Source organism: Anabrus simplex, chromosome 5 (genome assembly GCF_040414725.1).
Source record: "Anabrus simplex isolate iqAnaSimp1 chromosome 5, ASM4041472v1, whole genome shotgun sequence".
NCBI classification, from domain to species: domain Eukaryota; kingdom Metazoa; phylum Arthropoda; class Insecta; order Orthoptera; family Tettigoniidae; genus Anabrus; species Anabrus simplex.
Window position 1 is genome coordinate 220,412,239 of NC_090269.1, and position 20,755 is coordinate 220,432,993.

At 41.0% G+C, this 20,755-nt stretch overlaps 1 protein-coding gene across 1 annotated transcript in view; it reads left to right on the forward strand.

Annotated features, from left to right (window-relative positions):
- Window positions 1–20,755, forward strand: part of LOC136874448 (serine proteinase stubble) — a 145,107-nt gene that overhangs the window by 74,509 nt on the left and 49,843 nt on the right. The window contains exon 5 of the mRNA XM_068227806.1: window positions 18,517–18,593. Within this exon, the coding sequence (XP_068083907.1) occupies window positions 18,517–18,593 (77 nt within the window). The remainder of the gene's footprint in view (window positions 1–18,516; window positions 18,594–20,755) is intronic.

Genomic DNA, 20,755 nt, shown 5'->3' on the forward strand with positions numbered 1-20,755 from the left:
CACTGCCCTGAGGAACTCCCCTCTCAACTATTACAGGGTCAGACAAAGCTTCACCTACTCTAACTCTCTGAGATCTATTTTCTAGAAATATAGCAACCCATTCAGTCACTCTTTTGTCTAGTCCAATTGCACTCATTTTTGCCAGTAGTCTCCCATGATCCACCCTATCAAATGCTTTAGACATGTCAATCGCGATACAGTCCATTTGACCTCCAGAATCCATGATATCTGCTATATCTTGCTGGAATCCTACAAGTTGAGCTTCAGTGGAATAACCTTTCCTAAAACCGAATTGCCTTCTATCGAACCAGTTATTAATTTCACAAACAAGCCAATAACATTATTATTATTATTATTATTATTATTATTATTATTATTATTATTATTATTATTATTATTACAAAAATACTATGCAATTCCTAGGACTGGTCGATTAGCTGGTTTGAAAAATTGAGAAATTTCAACGGAAACACATCGAGAATGGAATAATTTGTAACTAAATCTTGGTGAATGTCAGAACGAATGTATTAGTAAATGTCCGACTCGTTGGTTGAATGGTCAGCGTACTAGGTTTCGGTTCAGGAGGTCCCGGCTCGATTCCCGGCCGGGTCAGGGATTTTAATCGCTTCTCATTAATTCTTCTGGCTCGGGGACTGGATGTTTTTGTATGTCCCAACACTCTCCTCTTCATATTCAGACAACACACTACACTACCAACCACCACAGAAACACGCAATAGTGATTACATCCCTCCGCATACAGTAGGTTTGCGTCAGAAAGGGCATCCGGCCGTAAAACAGAGCCAAATACCAACAGGTGTGGAGAAAGCGGTAGAAGAAGAATAAGGAATGTATTATCAAATGATATTCCAGATGTACCACATTTTAATTTGTTTTGTTGAAAGAGAATATCAAAGATATCAATTTCTATTTTTGTAGGATATCGACTCCACTTGATTTACGCCAACTGTAATATGAAACGAATTGCGTACACTTAACATAGTTGCTTTCCACGTACACTTCCTGACAAAAAGTGTTAGTTTGTCTCCCCCTTAGTCCAGTTTCTTGATACGGGGTTGAGGACGAGGTGGGGTGAGGTTTTTTGTTTTTATGGACAGCTGCCCTTCCTCAGATAAGGAGCTAATGAAGATAAAATGAATGGCGGTGAATGAAATAGGGTGGAAGGAATCCACTGTGGCCTATGAATTGGAACTGTCCTGGGGTTTTCCTGATACTGAAAATGGGAAACCACCGAAAACCATTCTCAGGACACTCGCCGGTGGGTTTCGAACCCACCCATCTCCATAGCCGTAGTGCGTTCACACGCGCGGCCACCCAACTCGGTTTACTGACAAAAAAGTGATAGGTTGAAAAATGTCCAAGTTTCCGAATACTAGCACGATCATTGGGAAAGAGCGTATTATTATTTCTTGACATGTTAATGTTTGGAGGGTTAGGCTATCTATACTTTCCAATTAAAGGCTGCAATTCTCCACTTTTTGAAGAAGTTTAAATGATACCATTCGCTACAAATCGATACAAACGCTGATTGCTATTTACCTAACTTCACAGAGCTAAAAAGGTGTTTGTATGTATATTAAAGGCCGGCCCCGCGGTATAGGGGTAGCGTGCCTGCCTCTTACCCGGAGGCCCCGGGTTCGATTTCCGGCCAAGCCAGGGTTCTTTACCTGGTTCTGATGGCTGGTTCTAGGTCCACTCAGCGTTCGCGATTACAATCGAGGACCTATCTGATAGTGAGTACGCGACCCCGGTCTAGAAAGCCAAGAATAACGGCCGAGAGGCTTCGTCGTGCTGACCACACGACACCTTCGTAATCTGCAGGCCGTCGGGCTGAGCCGCGGTCACTTGGTAGGCCATGGCCCTTCGTGGCTGTTGCGTCATGGAAGGGGAGTGTATATTAAAGTGTGTGGTAAGAAATATTTTACTACGAGAGACCATAACACGGGACGAGGAATACAAAACTTGACGCTGATTCTTTCTTAAGAGTCCACTGATCTCTTGTGTTAGGAAGCGTCTTCCTTCAACCCTTTGTGGGCAAGTAGAGATGACAGAGATTATAACACATCTCTGGTAAGACCCCAGTTGTAGTATGGTTCCTGTACATGGAACCCACACCAGGACTACTTGATGCGAGAACTAGAAAAGATCCAAAGGAAAGCAACACGATTTGTTCTGGATGATTTCCGAAAAAGGAGTAGTGTTACCTACATGTTGTTAAATTTGGGCTGGAAAGACTTGGGATTAAGAAGACGAGATGTCCGACTACGTGGTACGTTTCGAGCTGCCAGTGGAGAAATTGCATGGAACGACATTAGCAAACGATCAAGCTAGAATGGAGATTTTGAATGTAGGAAAGATTATAATATGAAGATAAAGGTGGAATTCAAGAGGACAAATTGGGGAAAGTATTCATTTATAGGACGAGGAGTAAGGATTAAAATAAATTATAAAAGGAAATATTCGATAAATTTGCAAGTTCTTTGAAAACGTATAAGAAAAAGCTAGGTAAACAATTATTAGGGAATCTGCCACTTGGACAGATGATTGACTGATTGATTGATTGATCCATTGATTGATTGATTGATTGAGTGATTGATTGATTGACAGATTGACTGGTTGATTGACTGATTGATTGATTGATTGATCAATTGATTGATTGCTTGATTGATTGATTGATTGATTGACATTGATTGATTGATGAATTGATTGATTGACTGATTGATTGACCGTTCAATTGATTGACTGATTGATTGACTGATTGACTGACTGACTGATTGATGCTTGATCGATTGATTGATCAATAGATTGATTGATTGATTGATTGATTGATCGATTGACTGATTGACTGATTGACTGATTGATTGATTGATTGATTGATTGATTGATTGATTGATTGATTGATTCATTCATTCATTCATAGTTCATTGGTATTAGAACATCGACGCACTCACAAGGGGAAGCCATAGAGCTATGGGGTCACCAATTTCGTTCAAAATGTGGGTGTTAATCTAGACTTACGTCAAAAGTCAACATATAGGTGAGGATTTTCTGCCATTATCCCTTATTTGACGGGAAGATGATCCTTTGCCTGCTATCTGTTGGCAATTCAGGTGAGATTATTTTCCGCACCATTGGTCTAGTAGTCCATCGGCGGTTGCAGAGTAGGCTTTGTCCTACAAGTGGCTACGGCTGGTCCGTGGTCGAACAGCTGTACGCTCAGACTGGCCAACCGATCAGAGGAGGGGTGGCCGCGGCTCTACAGTGGCTCTACGCCTCTGTATTCGGGAGACGGAGAGGGGCTGGTCCCCACCGTCGGTTGTCCTGAGAATGGTTTTTCCATTCTCCTGCACTAAGGCGAATGTTGGGATAGTTCTGAGTATATAAAGTTGGAATTCAAGGGGAAAAATTGGGGCAAATATTCATTTATAGGATGAGGAGCAACGATTGGAATAAATTATAAATTAGAGGCCATGGGCACCAACGCCTTCGCCCCCCTCCCCCTCTTTTCCAAACATCTCCCTTCAGAGACGAAATGAAAATGTTTTAGTTGTAGTCTAGTAGTCAGCTTCCGGGTGCGAAGCGCACCAGCACCTGGTTTTCACTTTTTCGTTTCTTCTTACATTCCTCCCATTTCTCTCTTATCTCTTTTTCTGTTTTCTTTCCTTTGTCCATGCGGACTAATTTTTTTTTTCTAGTTGTTTTACGTCGCACCGACGCAGATAGGTCTTATGGCGACGATGGGACAGGGAAGGGCTAGGAGTGGCAAGGAAGCGGCCGTGGCCTTAATTAAGGTACAGCCCCAGCATTTGCCTGGTGTGAAAGTGGGAAACCACGGAAAACCATTTTCAGGAGGACTAATTGTTGGGAAATGTCCAGGTTAAGTACAAACTGTATTATAACACGTTTTATGTCGTCCTAGGTTGATTTTTTGTTGCGAAACGTAAACATTTTCGCTGTCTCTTCAACTGCTTAATTGCAGCAGTGGTTATGAAAATAACAGAAAAAGGGAAAATCTGTTAAGCGGCACGTGGCAAGATGGTACGATAGTAAACGAGTTTATGGTACAGCTTATATTAATATGCGAATTTCTTAGTCCTCATGGACAAAGAAAGAAACAGATGAAAGAAAAGAGCGAGAAGCAAATTAAGACGATGCACTGGCACGCCTGCGTGGTAGTCAGGGCCGCTAAGCCCTAGACCAGTGGTGCTACAGATAAATTATGACCAATGACACAAACTCCCGGACACGTACTGCATCTGTTTACCTTTGAACCGAGTGAGTTGCCAACGCGAAGTGGGTCACGTAGCTGTGTGCTTGCATTCGAAACGGGGTGGGTTTGTACCTCTCTGTCGGCAGCCCAGAAGGTGGCTTTCTGTTGCTTCTCCTTTCTGACATCAGGCAAATGCTGGAGCTGAACCTTAATGAAGGCCAATGTCGCTTCCTTCCCAGTCCCAAAGCTGTCCTATCCAATTGGTGTAATGTAAAGCAAAACAAAAAAAAAGAAAACAAACAAAAAAAGGAAATTACTTTTGACACAGATCATATTTCCAAGATTGTGAATGGAGCTGACAAACCAAAAGGATCATCTCAATTTTCTCTCCTTTTTTATTATTTTAATTTTTTTTTGCTAGTGGATTTACGTCGCATCGACACTGGACACACATATGTCTTACGGCGACGATATAATAGGAAAGAAATAGGAGTGGGAAGGATGCGACCGTGGCCTTAATTAAAGCCCAGCCTCAGCATTTGCCTGATGTAAAAATGAGAAACCACGGAAAACCATCTTCAGGGCTGGCGACAGTGGGGTTCGAACCCACTATCTCTCGGATGCAAGCTCACAACTGCGGTCCCTAACAGCACGGTCAACTCGCCTGGTATTCCATATTATTATTATTATTATTATTATTATTATTATTATTATTATTATTATTATTATTATTATTATTTTATTACTATTATTAATATTCACCGTATGAGTAACATTCTAACTCCCTTGCTATTTGGAAGTCGAAAACAAGCATGCAAACTTCAAGTTTTACGTGAATGATAATAACAAGATAACCACAGGACCTCCAATTTCACTTGGAATGCAAGCCACTTTCATGTGATTTTTCATTTTTTAAATCGCATGTGGACTGACTGAGATTTAGACGTCGTTCTTGGAGTCCCTGTCCTACTTCACGAGGAAAGAGACTGGAGGTGTTTTGTTCGCAGCGAAGGTGTAACACTCATTCAGCTAATAATATTACGAATCTCATTATACTGACGTAAGGAGTAGAAGCCATTCTGCTTTGTACCGCAAGATGCTCGTAACGGTTACGCTAAATTTCATCTAAGTATACTGTTACTGTGATAATGATTCTTTAGAAACAAGTTTTGCGAACTGAACCACAAACTATGGCAATTCAATTGGATGTGGTTGATAAAAACTGAATAGCATTCCTTTCGAGGATATTGACACCGTTTTTGCCATTCACTATTTCTACAACCATTACAAGTGATAATAGAGCATTTGCTGTTGTTGAGTATCTCCTTTCTGTGATGATGTCCTACATACCCAAATTTTAACACATGCAATGCTATTTTCCTTTTGTATTTTAACACGTGTCCGCCTCAATGGTGTAGTGGTTAGTGCGATTAGCTGCCACCCCCAGACGCCTGGGTTCGATTCCCGGCTCTGCCACGAAATTTGAAATGTGGTACGAGGGCTAGAACGGGGTCCACTCAGCCTCGTGAGGTCAACTGAGTAGAGGTGGGTTCGATTCCTACCTCAGCCATCCTGGAAGTGGTTTTCCGTGGTTTCCCACTTCACCTCCAGGCAAATGCCGGGATGGTACCTAACTTAAGGCCACGGCCGCTACCTTCCCATTCAAGTCTTGCCTGAATATGGTGGGGACATTGCTCACCGCTCAGTTTTGGGCCTCTTCTACAATCTTTACTCCGAGGTTTCCTTCCTCCAGCGACGATACAATTTTATGTGCAGTTTCAGGTATTTTAATGGTGTAGTCAATATTGAGAAAAATAAAAAATAAAACATAATTTCGAAGTAGAGCTTTTTCCCCTTCGTACACTTGGATCTGGTTGTCCCTGTGTTCTGCTTGCTGGTGAGGGACAGTGGCAAGACACCCTGTAGGATCATCTATCGGAATTGGAATCGGTCCTGTTTGGTCTCTAATGAAATCTCTACTTGCTCCAGGTCTGATTTCACTGAGGTGATATAGGCTACTTGTTCTCAGAAGTCTTCCCTCCACCTGTCACAGTGAAGGTCCTCTTGGTGAGTTTGCAGGGTATCATGTGAGTAAAGAGTCCGTAGAAGGCTAGTCGCCTCTTCATCACGAATGTGATCATGCAAGTGATCATGTCTACCCGGTGTTCGTAGAACTCATTGGTGCGCCTGATCTTATAGGTAGGATCTTTCTTCTCTTATGGGTCCTAGTATCGGCCTCAGGAATTTCCTAAGTTCTAGTTTTCTGAATGGACCTTTCCTATTGGTCAGTACAGTGGGTCCTTCTACTGAGTGACAGTGCTTGAGCTTGTGGTTCTTGGAGAGGTATTTAGAGTCGTAAAAGCTCATGCGGTAGTGGTAGGTCCTCGGCGACTTAGCGCATCTGGTATCTATGTCCAGGATCCCACTCTCCTTTGCTGTGATCCACTCTCCCAGGTACTGTACTTGGCTGCAGGGCCTTAGGGTATGGTAGTGTCTTCTAGTTTTATTATATTTGGTACTAGCAAATGTACCCGTGCTTTGCTACGGTATTCTACATTGAATATGGATTGCTGTGTAAATTATTGTACACGCAGTGAGTAAGATTTTATTAAATTCCACCTCTCTTAGAGTTATCCGAGAAATACCACGGAGAGGTCTATGTAAGGTGCGCGTTGGGGAGTTTTGATAACAGTGGCAGGCCACGTTTCCTACTGCCAATCACAATCGAGTTCAGGAGTTTCTACTATAACGGCAGGCTCACTTGTCTACTGCCATTGGTAATCGAGTTGGAGGAGTCACAATCGCGTTGGAGATTTTTATTAGAATTGCAAAACTCTTTGCATACTGTAAAATATACTTGTAAAAATTACAAACGTTACCTGCAATCGATGCCTTCGCTGGCGAGATGTAGTGTTTACAGTGCACTATGTCTTTTGGTATGGGCTATATCAAATTTGTTACTTTCATTGACCTGTCTCAGTCTCATCCTTGGCTTTGACAATATGAAAGTGACTGAGGTATGAGTGATGCTAGTAATACCATTGCTTATGCAGCCAGTCCCTGTTATGAATGGTGTGAAAATCGCTCAAAGGGTCAGTTGGTGCCTGCATTTCAGTGGGCTTGGCAGACTGATATGTAATAACAACGGCTGGCTCGGTGAGGAAAGCAACGGGAAACTACTCATTTCCCTAGTACGCCTCTTCAGTGACGCCTAGGCTATTTATGACAACTGTTGGCGGAGTTGCAGAGGATCAAACCAACCTTCGGGCTGAATTTACACATACACCTGTAATCGAGAAATGCAGCTGTATCTAACGTATAGGCGTAAGGGATAGAGATACGACAAAACATCATAGGACCAAAGCGACGATTGTGCTACATGTTTCCTGATACGACTTACCGTTTAGCCACCAATTACCCCGAATGGAAGGTCTGCACCGTCATTAAAATTGCCTCCATATTTCGATATTTCACGGGACCAAATGTTACACATTTCAACATCGTGGAATTTTTCCTCACTGGTAAGAGAGTCCAGGTTTCGAGATTAGCACTCGCACACGAACGGAGAAATCAAGGAAGAAAGTAATGCAGTTAAGAAATTTGACACCAATTGAAGATAGGATAATAACCGAGGACAGCTGGATAGGATAAATATGTAAATACCATCTTGATCTATTGGATGAAATGTACCTCACTAAATTGTGATGATATGAGTAAAACGGTTTTAAGAAAGCGCCGCACTGTTGAAGTCTTAGCAGCCACCCTTAATGGTAATTGAAGACGATTGTAACCTCCAACGTTATTCCGCAAATATCCCGCAGATTGGCAGCTTGACGCCTCTTTCACATTGTACTCAATGAACAACCAAGAGTTTGCAGGAATGACGATGCAAATGACATTAAGTTACTTCGCTGCTGGAAAGCAGCCAGAGACGTTGTCACGGTAACTGGCAGGTTCGTTGTAGGTCTGCGAGGGTGTCCGTCACTCAACGCAGAGCATGAAACCCGCAGAAAATAGTAATTCTCTCCATCATTTGAAGAGTAATAGAAATTATGCAGATAACGAAGAAATCTTTAAAATGAAGGAAGTTTCCCGTATATTCTACAGATTTGACAGAAAATCAATAGTAAATGTGAAAATATCAAAATACTCGTTTGATCTACCTATAAATCACAGTCTATTTCGTGATTTTAAAATCATATGCATATCAAAACCTGCTCCTGGATGAGCAAACAAACAGACAAAATAGCTAAAAACCAGTGATACGGTCTTGAGTTGACCTAAAACATATAAATATGATAAAATTATCAAAAGAAACGAAATTACAGACAGTGGACCACCTACAACTTAATTTACATAGACTTGCTTATTTATTACGGGGTACATTCGACTAATGTTCTCCCTCCCAGTGCCCTAACTCTATATTTTTACGATTTTACTAGCATGCTTTGTTTGGAGTTCAAGAATATTTCTTATTAAGAATTTGATGAACTTAGGCCAGGCTGAATGGCGCAGATGATAAAAGCCATGATCCTCTGAGCCTAGGTTGACGGGTTCGATTCAGTATCTGTCCGGTGGTGTTACAAGGTGCTCAAATGTGCCAGTCTTGTATCGGTAGATTTACTGACATAATATAATTCTTCGGTACCAATTTCTGGGAATTTGGCGTTTCTGAAAGTAGGTGTATGTTGAGTACCCAGCCCAACAGCTGGCTTGATCTTCAACAGCTCCGCCAAAAGCTGTCACAGACGACCTACGCATTACTGAAGAGGTGTACTAGGAAAATGAGCTTTTTCAAGTGACTTTACGTCGCACCAACACAGATATGTTTTATGGTGACGATGGGATAGGAAAGAGCTAGGACTGGGAAGGAAGTGGCCATGGACCTAATTAAGGTACAACCCCAGCAATTGCCTGGTGTGAAAATGAAAAACCATGGAAAACCATCTTCAGGGCTGCCGACAGTGGGGTTCGAACCCACTATCGCCCACATGCAAACTCACAGCTACGTGCCTCTAACCGCACGGCCAACTCCTTCGGTGAAATTAAGAGTTATGTAGTTTCCCATTGCTTTCCTCACAGGGCCAAAATCTGCTATTACACAATAGGCCTGCCAAGCCCAACCGGCCCTATAAGCGACACTTTTACACCATTCGTAATACGGTCTGGTTGCATAAGGAATGACGTTACTGAAATCTCTCATACGTTAGTCACTTTCCTATTATCAAACCCGGCGAGTTGGCAGTGCGGTTAGGAGCGCGCAGCTGTGAGCTTGCATCCGGGAGATAGTGGGTTCGAGCCCCACTTTCGGCAGCACTGAAGATGGTTTTCCGTGGTTTCCTATGCTCACACCAGGCAAATGCTGGAGCTGTTCCCTAATTAAGGCCACATCCGATTCTTTCCCACTCCCAGGCCTTTCCTATCCCATCGTCGCGATAAGACCTTTCTGTGTCGGTGCGACGTAAAGCAAATTGCCTATTATCAAAGCCAAGGATGAGATTGAGGCAGGTCAAAGAAAGTAACAGACGTTCTCTGGCCCTTACCAAAAGAGATAAACACAGGTCTCGCCAGCACTGGCAGTGAAAGTTTCTTTTTTTTCCTTTCATGAACTTTTTTCGCAGTTATCTGGGGTCGACTCATACGTGGATAATGCCCGGTTTTACAGCCGGATGCCCTTCCTGGCACCAACTCTATGAGGAGAGGTTTGTTCACTATTGCGCGTTTCTATGGTAATTAGTAGTGGTGTGTTTGTAGATAACAAGAAGTGTATTGATACGAACACAAATACCCAGTCCGCGAGCGAAAGCAATTAACCATCCTGTGTTACAATCCTTGGATCTGCGGAATTCGAGCCCGGGGCCCTCTGAACCAAAGACGAGGACGCTGACCATTCAGCCAAGGAACCAGTCACACAGAACTAATAATATTGTTGTAATTCTTTTCGAAAATGGAAGTCAAATTGCAAAGCGCAATGTACAAATTGAGTGTGTACTCCAAAGTTTAGTGATGGATTCTGAGGACCTTTCAACACCAACCGGCTGAGCAGGGATTCGATCCTTCAACCTTCAGTATATATAGAGAGAGAGTCTCTCTTAACTACCTTACGCAACCGTTCAAGATGCAATTTGAAAGGCCCTTTTGTAAACTTAATTGAAAATGAGACTGCGAAAGCAATGGTTTGACGATAGAGGTCGGACATCGTTAAATCTGGAAGAAGAAGAAGAATGACTGACTGAAGCATTCCCTCCGCGTAACACTAAATTTAGTAGATTTTAGCGCCACAACTCAAACGCCTGTTATGCCCGAGAGGACCACTTTTTAGTGTTATCGTGGAACTTGTGCGTGAGGATGGGTTTCTGCAAATATTAGTAACATCACCGTATTATGGTTGCTGAGTTGCAGTGGTTGCCGTAATGAAATGAAATGGCGTATGGCTTTTAGTGCCGGGAGTGTCCGAGGACAAGTTCGGCTCGCCAAATACAGGTCTTTTGATTTGACTCCCGTAGGCGACCTGCGCGTCGTGATGAGGATGAAATGATGATGAAGACGTCACATACACCCATCCCCCGTGCTAGCGAAATTAACCAATTATGATTAAAATTCCTGACCCTGCCGGGAATCGAACCCGGAACCCGTGTGAACAATATTTTTTTTTTGCTAGGGGCTTTACGTCGCACCGACACAGATAGGTCTTACGGCGACGATGGGATAGGAAAGGCCTAGGAGTTGGAAGGAAGCGGCCGTGGCCTTAATTAAGGTACAGCCCCAGCATTTGTCTGGTGTGAAAATGGGAAACCACGGAAAACCATTTTCAGGGCTGCCGATAGTGGGATTCGAACCTACTATCTCCCGCCTGTGAACAAAGACCAGCACGCTAACCATTTAGCCATGGAGCCGGACAGTGGTTGCCGAAAGTCTACCGGTAATATCAAGACCTGTTTCTCATCTTTCAGTTGAAATGTGCTTGGTCGACCTACAGAATTATACGCTGCAACGGGTAAGTCATGTTCATCGTGGTAGTATCTTAGACAGTAACTAACCGAGTTGGCTGGTTCATTGATGAATGGGTAATCAGCTGGAAGAAGACCCCTGTTCGAGCGAACGACTGGACATGCGCGTCTCGCTGCCGTCGACCCCGGTGTAACAATGACCTCAGCTCTCCAAGGCTGACTGCTCAGGTGACGTCACGTCACACTTGCGTATCATCACAAAAACTTGTTAAGAGTGCCACTTGTGGTTAAAATGAACAGATATTTAACTGAGTTTAAATATGCACGTGTTTTATAACTGGGTTAGTTACGCATGATTATTTCCGAAGGTGAACGTGTTCAACTAACTATGATTGTTTGAGATAAAGCGTCCATGGTTTGTTTGTGCTATTTACGTTGTACGTTAATTAATATAAATTCTTTATAATTGTACCGAACGGAGTGGTCACGCAGTACGGGTATGAATGAAGCTCTGCACTCGAGAGACGAGTGGGCTCGAAACCCACCGCCGGCAGTCCTGAGAATGGTTTTCCATGGTTTCCCATTTTCACTTCTACGCAAATGCCAGAAAATTTCCAACCTTATGGACCACAGCCAATTCCTTCCAACTCCTTGCCCAATTTCATTCACCATAATTCATTTCATCTTCATTAAATCCTCAACTGAGGTTGGCCTCAGGAAGGGCATCAGGCCATAAGGAAATGCCATACAATTTCATCTCACCTCATCCCTGATCCCTTATCAGGAAACGGAATTTTCACAATTATTATTATACTTGTCTTTCATATTATTGAAACAATTTCCCACTAATTCTCCTTATTCTTATATCAGATAATTTCTCTAACTGGTATGTATGTGTCAGTATTCATAACTCTATATGGTATGCTAGTGAAGTTATTTATTTTAATCTGAAATGTTTGCACGAACTCTCACTAGTGGTGTATGAGCAACTGAATATACTTTAAATTATTATTATTATTATTATTATTATTATTATTATTATTATTATTATTATTGAAGGAGATACCTAGTCGAAGTAGTAATACCATACTCGCTCCACTGGGAAAGCTGTGGGTTCGATTCCCAATCGGGAACTAGAAAAATTTGGAGATGTGTGATTTCCACTTCTGTACAGTAGAGGAACATGTCTTTGACATCACCCAGCCTACATGAAAAATGAGTACCAAGCCATTTCCTGAGGGCAAAGTTGGCCGGGCATAGATCTAACCTCTCCACTCCACTTTGTGATGAGGTTGTGGATAGTGCGAGCCTTTACTCCCGCTCCTTCAAAGACCTTCTGTGCCTCTACGGAGATGGCTTTGATTTTATTATTATTATTATTATTATTATTATTATTATTATTATTATTATTATTATTATTGAAATTCTATCAGATGTATCTTTACTGGACCCTGTTTCGTTTTGAAAACTATCAACCTCTTTTAACAGTATCTCGACTGTGATTGTTTCATCGCCTGTAGCAAGAAATGCCGATCTCTGGAATTTAATAGAGGTAAACAAAACACCATTAACTGCACGTGGAGGATCACCTGGTTTCAGGTTAACTACACTTTTTGCAACCTGCTGGAACGCAATGCCAAGGACCCGTTGCCGACACTGCAACAGGTGAAGCTGCTTCTTCCTTAGTCACTCAGTCCTTACCAGTTTAAAGCGAGATCAGTACCGTAGTCGTCCGGTTGTTACTGACATATGCAAGTTTACATGATATTAGTATACAATTCATAACTAGCCAATTTCAATCACAACTCGTTTTCATTAGACTAAGGAACGGAAGTTGTATTTCGAGATTCACTCACATACAATATGTACGCGGGAGGTAATGACCGCAAAGTTCGTGATTTAATTCTTAAGAAGTGAAATTTCAAAGATCCCAGTAGCTTTTTGTGATGTTTTGAAGTTACGTCAATTCTATGTGTGTACGTAATTAATAATAATAATGTTATTTGCTTTACGTCCCACTAACTTCTTTTACAGTTTTCGGAGACGCCGAGGTGCCGGAATTTAGTCCCGCAGGAGTTCTTTTACGTGCCAGTAAATCTACCGACACGAGGCTGACGTATTTGAGCACCTTCAAATACCACCGGACTGAGCCAGGATCGAACCTGCCAAGCTGGGGTCAGAAGACCAGCGCCTCAACCGTCTGAGCCTCTCAGCCCGGCTGTACGTAATTAGGGAGCGACGTACCCTATAAGCGAATTTCCAAAAATGCGGCTTCAACGTATCTATGTATCGCTCTTTGGCTAAATGGGCAACGTAGTTGCCTTCTGTTCTGAGGACCCCGGGCTCGATTCCCGTCTAGGTTGAGGATTTTAATCTTAAATTGTTGATTTCTTTGGTTCGGGTGCTAGGTGTTTGTGCTGTCCCCAACATTCCTGAAACTTTTAACACCACATACAACGCTTATTATCTACCAAAATAGTGCGCAGTTTCCTATTCACAGCAGATGCCACCCTCCCTCGTCCTCCCCTGTGGATAGGGAGTGGTATAATACTATCCACAGTATCCCTTGCCTGTCGGAAGAGGTGAGTTGGCGACCACGGGGCCCTAACTGAGACCTGGCATTGCTTCCACTTACTTGGGACAGGCTCCTCACTTTCAACTATCCTATCCGACCTCCCTTGGTCAACGCTTGTTCTTTTCCGACCCCGACGGTATTAGGTTGCGAGGCGTACGGAGTCTTTCATTTTCACGCCCTTCGTGGCCCTTGTCTTTCTTTTGGTCGATGCCTTCATTTTACGAAGTGTCAGATCTCTTCCATTTTTTCTCTCTGACTAGTTGTACTTCCTCTTAAAACGATAATCACCGCCACCACTTCCTTCGTCCGAGAGTCTGCCTTACAAGGGCTGCACCAGTCTAGAAAGAGCCACACGAAGTTATATATTATAACGTTGCTATAACAATAAGCAGCATCGAGCCTGGCCAATGCTTATATTGATATTTGTGTGAATGACTACCGAATTTGCTGTTGGGTGGTAGTGGAGAAAAGGAAACTACCTCCGTAGATCAGCCGTATCGTGTGGCTAGATTCCGATATCGCACCCGTGGCTATGGTCACGATGTCAATAATCACGTATAAAACTACAATCTTGCCTTACTTTTCCGATAATGCGGGTTGAAATGTGGCAAGTGTAGTCGGATTTTCGAAGTGTGGAAATCGTTCCGTGGGCACACCGTGCCTTACGATAAGATCTCTGATAACCCATTCGATGTTAACCAGACAAAATGAATGAAAACTCAGCAATAGGACGCTCAATGGAGTTCCGCGTTCTCTGCCATAGTAAGACACAAGCAGTCTAAAAGGCGTCAAAGTAAAAATGCTAGCACACAGTAGGTGCACCCATATTTTGAAGGAAAGGAGAGCCAAAAGTATATGAACACCCTGCCATATGTACTCTTCAGCTGAGGAGTGTCCCTTCGGTGATGTTTCACCTCTTCATATAATAAATTATAACTTAATTATTCAACATATTGTGTCTCCGTGAGGCCTTCTTAGTCTGCGAACGAGTTCAGACTATAAGAATATGTTCGATTCCTTTGTAATGTACATTTCGTCTGGAAAGAATTAGGCAAAATAGGACCCACATTTAAATTATAAGAAATTGATTTTAAAAACATTTCATTTACCACAACTTGTTATTTCTGTTTTTTTAATAAATTAAAACAATTGCAGAATACGTTGTCATACCGAAAAAAAAATGAAAATCCACAGCCTGTTACCAGTCATTTGACCGGGTCTGGAATAGAATGAATGAAGTCCCCATCTAGCGGCGAGACTGGGAATTGTGCCGGCTGCCGAAGCCTGTCGCACTCCTCTGGGGCAATGATTAATGAATGATTAATTAAATGATATTGGAGAGTGTTGCTGGAAAGGAAGATGACAGGGAAAACCGGAGTACCCGTAGAAAAACCTCTCCCGCTTACGCTTTGTCCAGCACAAATCTCACATGGAGTGACCGGGATTTGAACCGCGGAACCCAGCAGTGAGAGCCCGGTGCGCTGCCGGCTGACCCACAGAGGCTCAGACATTGCCATACTAATACTTCGTGTTCTTATTTACGTTTGAACAGAGAGAAGGAAAGTTAGTCAAAAAACAAGATATTCCTAAGTTTAAATCCATAAGGAAGAAAAAGGCATAATAATCAATAAACGTACCATCCCAAAACTTCAGAATGTCCTTAAAATTGAGATAGAATGACATGGTAAAGTGACAAAAAATGACCCATGGCGCTAGTGCCCGTTAGGTCCTTGGTCTGCCAAGACGGTAGGTAGACCATAGTTAGCGTGGCGACATTCTGAGCCATTTTGCTTTGTTTTCAAGACGAGGCCTGATATAATCAAACCAGTTTTTAAAATGTAGGTTCTTGCTTCATACACGAAACTGGAAATATGAGGTGTTTTTTCTCTATATCATTTCGTCCTACTCACTTGACATAATATTATTTGCTTTACGCCCCTCTAAAATCTTTTACGGTTTTCGGAGAAGACGAGGTGCCGGAATTTAGTCCCGCAGGATATCTTTTACGTGCCAGTAAATCTACCGATACGAGGCTGACGTATTTGAGCATCTTTAAATACCACCGGACTGAGCCTACTCACTTCAAGGAAATGTTAGAATGGATTTAAAAGTTATATTCTGAGGGGGCTTATAGTATAGTAGTCTTAACAGTAAGTCCTTAGGGAAGGTAAGGCGACAAACATAGTGAATGCCTCTCACTTTGCTTGGGGACTGTATATAACTTCCGCTATGTTCACTTGACTACTGACAATCTATGAACACTTTCTACAAAATTATAGCCTTAGAAACACGGTAAGAATGAAATGAAATGGCGTATGGCTTTTAGTGCCGTGAGTGTCCGAGGACAAGTTCGGCTCGCCAGATGCATGCCTTTTGATTTGACGTACGTAGGCGACCTGCGCGTCGTGATGAAGATGAAATGATGATGAAGACGACACATGCACCCAGTGCCCGTGCCAGAGAAATTAACCAATTATGGTTAAAATTCCCGACCCTGCCGGGAATCGAACCCGGGACCCCTGTGACCAAAGGCCAGCACGCTAAGCATTTAGCCATGGAGCCGGACAGGAACACGGTTATCATCCACGACTGATGTAATATGATATATGTTATTTTTCTAACAAGGGGCAGTGGTAAAACTATGTTAAAACATCAGATGCCATGTGATCGCCGAAGTTAGGTAACATTGGACATAGTAATCATTTGGATGGGTATCAACATGCTGTTGGCTTGAACTCAGTAGACAGAAATTGATCAACCTACCACAAGTGAATTCTAGATCAGTGTCCCCCTTGCTAAGCCTGGGAAGGCTGACAACGTACAGAATTGGATAAGACATGATGAAGTGTTCGAGATTAAGGGTCTTCGTTGTTTCTATGTTATTAATCTTCTTTTTACTTAGTGTAGGGGCTGGAGATAGAATTTTCAGTGTATCTTTCTTAGTATGACTGACAATTGTATTATGGTGCTGTCTGTGGATGAAGGTGTACTATTTAAAGCCAAGATTTTGTGGGGGGTGGGGGTGAGTGAAGGCAGTAGCGTAGCCAGGATCGGCCGATAGTGGAGGGAGGTTTATAGCTACAAAATGATGACAAAACACAAGGAAGGTGCTTGTGCGTATGTGGTGCTCGCATGAAAGACTTGTCATTATAAGGACATTGGTAAAAGTGAATTATATTGACGTTCAGCTTGCAGTACACAACAAAATCTTACATTGAAATACAGAACAAGAACAATACAATCAAGGTCAATAATTTTAAAGGGAATAATACGTTCAGTTTACAATCTAAAATCCAATGTTCGAGGCTTTTTAGAAAATAGATTCAACAGATCTGTTGGGTCGAAAATTATGTCTCTGAATGTTTATTTAATTTATTACTTGTCAGTTTCTTTTTATATATTTTTGGTAAAATTTCCATAGGAGGGGTTCTAACCCCCCAGTAACTCTCCTTGGATACGCCCCTGAGTGAAGGATTTAGAAGAGGCTACAGACAACCTACTTACTCAAACACGTGATCCTATAAATAGAGAAATTAGGTAGTATCAATACGGCATTAACATTTGTGTTCCATCCCACTGATGTTTTGTGTTCTTGTAAGCTTAGAAAACAAAAAAGATGGCTGTTAAGAGTGAACATGTTGTTCTTGTATATTTTTTATCCTTCAGCCAAAACCATGTGGTCTGTTACGGTCTCAGTCCATCTTTACATTGGACGTTTAAAATGTGCCAGTGGGCACATACTGTAGTGTTTATTTCAGTACCGTTCTTCTGTATATGTTTCTAGCATGTCTCGTCCAGTTTTGTCTCTGAGTGTCTATGTACTGTGCACACTATCAATTCTTAGAGGCAAGTTGTTGTTTACATTTTTAGATGAATCAATGTGTGGGGAGACAATGAATTCAGTTGCCGGTTTATTTAAATTTATCTTCAGGCTAACATTTTGGATTTGAAGCAGCAGCTGGTTTTTGACGCTGTGTTGACGTAAGATTATTTTAATATATATCAATTATTTAAATTATTGTTATTGTTAAAGTTAGTTATTACTATTGTGAATTTTTGGACCCTCTAAATTATTCTACATTATTATCAAATATAAGTTTCTGAGAAAGACCAAATTCTGTAATGGGGGTACGGGGGGGAGGGCATGGGATTTGCAGAGCTTATAAAGGAGGGCGCCATGTGGAAAAGTTTCAAAAGCACTACTTGAAAGTAAAGCAATATTCAGATCACTTGCATTCTATGTATAGTACGGGATAATATGTTGGAAACGTCCCTCGAAATGACTAAGAACTATCAATTTTCTGGCTCTCTGTAGGCTAAACTAGATCAGTTCGTTGTTTCTATTCAAAAGATTAGACCTATCCTAGTGTGTAAACAATCTGCCCATCAAATTGACCGTGGTGGTAAACTACATACTTGTTTGTAGTCAATTTATAAGTGTTGTTGCCTCTCTTTTTTTACAAGGCTGCCTAGGAAGTAAAGTTGTTTAGGCGCTCATCTTGTGCGCTCAACTTACGGGATCAAATCCCGGCGCAATTGATTTAAACTCAAGTCTCATTTAAATGTAAGTCTGGTATTTATTTCTGTACTCTAATTAAGGAGCTTGTAGTGCTGATAAAAGGGCTGTTCAGTAAGTAGAGGAGTGTATTCCCGCCAGTACGCTGTGATGTGATGTGTTGTGTAACTGGACTAGCTGATCCTCCTCAGTCTTGCTGCGGCTTGCCATGGGTGCAGTCAATACAACTCTGCTCTTACTTTCAGTGTGTGGCCGGCGGTTCTTCCCGGAGTCTCGGATTGTGGGAGGAGAAAAAGCTTCTTTCGGCAAGTGGCCGTGGCAGGTAAGTTTGGATTGTTAATCTTGAATGAAACGCAAGTATCTAGACATCAAAATGGGAGAAGGATAACGTAAATATTTACTGTACACACTCTGTGCATACAGCTTGAAGGCAAAGTTTATATTCTAAAATTTGTCCTTTTAATTGAAACTATAACGATATACAATATAATTATTGTCTAGGATCTGTTTAACGGAACAAGAGTAGGAGTTCTGAAGACGTGGAGTAGCCACTGATAATTTAGAGTGGGAGATTTACATGAGTTCCTGAATAGTTGCAACGCATGATAACAGGAGGGAATCCGGTCATAAATCTTTGTCAAAGACAAAACTACATGGTCCAAGAGGTCAGTAAAGCATAGATAAGTATACGAAGAAGGAACAGGCTGATTGTCGTTGGAACACTTTGTAGTTTTTAAAGTTTAGCGTAATAAAATCTTATTTTCCTTGTCTTCTTTTCCTTATACTACTACTTCTGCTTATACTACTAATTTACTGATTGAATTAATAATTTGTTACCATCACAGGGATATTTCTGGAGCAATCACAAATTTATCTGAAGGATTGGTTTATTGCATTTTCCATAACCAGGAAAATTAAGTCTGAATGTCATTTAGATTGTGGGGAATTTCTTTGTTGTTATTTAATTTTGAAGCCAACAATATAGATGTCATTCAGCATGTTTATTTAATTTTGTATGAGTCGTGCCTGAGTATATACATGTGGTATCAGAGAGGACATGATAATATGTCATAGAAATAGGCAGTACTATTATAGGATTTTCTAACAAAAATGGCGTAGTCTCCCATGGGAAACGCGCTTTAGTAATGGTTCCTAAAATTGCATAAAACCTGCGATGGATCCATTTTAATTCTGCTTACTAGTTATGACTAGAAGTTTATTTTATTTCCGGTATAGGAAAATTTAAATATTGCTAGTTTTTCAAGAAAATTTACTTTATTGGGCTATATTTTTCGGAATAATTGCTCAGATCAAGAAAAGCGGATATTTTTATTTTTAATACGAGGGCGTCCTGGATTTATTGTTGAGTAGATCTCATGTTATTTTTCACTTATTTACATTTCAACTTATTCAGATTTAAAAATAAAATATGATGGGAGGGGATAGATACAATCTGAAAATTTTCAGCCCATGGATTTTCCCTTCATAAATATTTTCGTACTAATAAAGCATAACGTAAGAATGAATAGTTTATAATAATAATAATAATAATAATAATAATAATAATAATAATAATAATAATAATAATAATAATAATAGATGGTTTCCTTGATATACCATGTGGTAACTCGGGATCACAGCTGAATTGGGAATTAATTATACTTCCTGTACTTATACCAGAGGCTTTACGTCTCAAAATTCTTGAGTCACCTCACGTATGTCCAAATACTAACGATGCCATATTTATCCGATGTAGAGATGCCTCAAATTTTTTATATTCATGGCCTTTCACTTATTCACTCAACGATCTCACTTTTACTCAGCCGTGAAGCTAAGGGTCTTTAAAATAAACCAGTAACTACTAGATTATATTATTACTATTACTATTATTATTATTATTATTATTATTATTATTATTATTATTATTATTATTATTATTATTATTATTATTATTATTATTATTTACATCACATTGTAATGATGTAGAGCTGATAATAAATCCCATAATTATTTTACACACAACTTCATTGAATAATGCCTCAATAATTACAATAAGTGTGAAATGGAGAGAAAATGTTATACAAAGTTAACAATCCTGAAGATGTTTTAATAACTTTGTTCCGAACAAAATGAAGTCACGTATACAGCCTCCAGGAGGAAACGCGAAGCATCATCTGACTCCACTGGAAACGCTTCCCTTAAGTAAAACAAAAGGACTGGTGGGCGTTGTCTTGTTTGTAAGAATGTTAGAGGTTTACTTACATAGTGAGATGGATCTTGTATTCAAAATACAAATTGAGAAAGACAATATAGCTATTTCAGTTTTTAAAGAACATTTTCCTCGATCCCTGCCGAGCGATTGGGTTCGAGAATAGGACCTTTCTTTTTTCAGATTACTGGCTGAAATTCAGGCGCTAAGTCAGGTATTCTGTTTACAGTTTTATTCTGGAATCATTTTGCACTAATCACAGGGAAACCACAGTC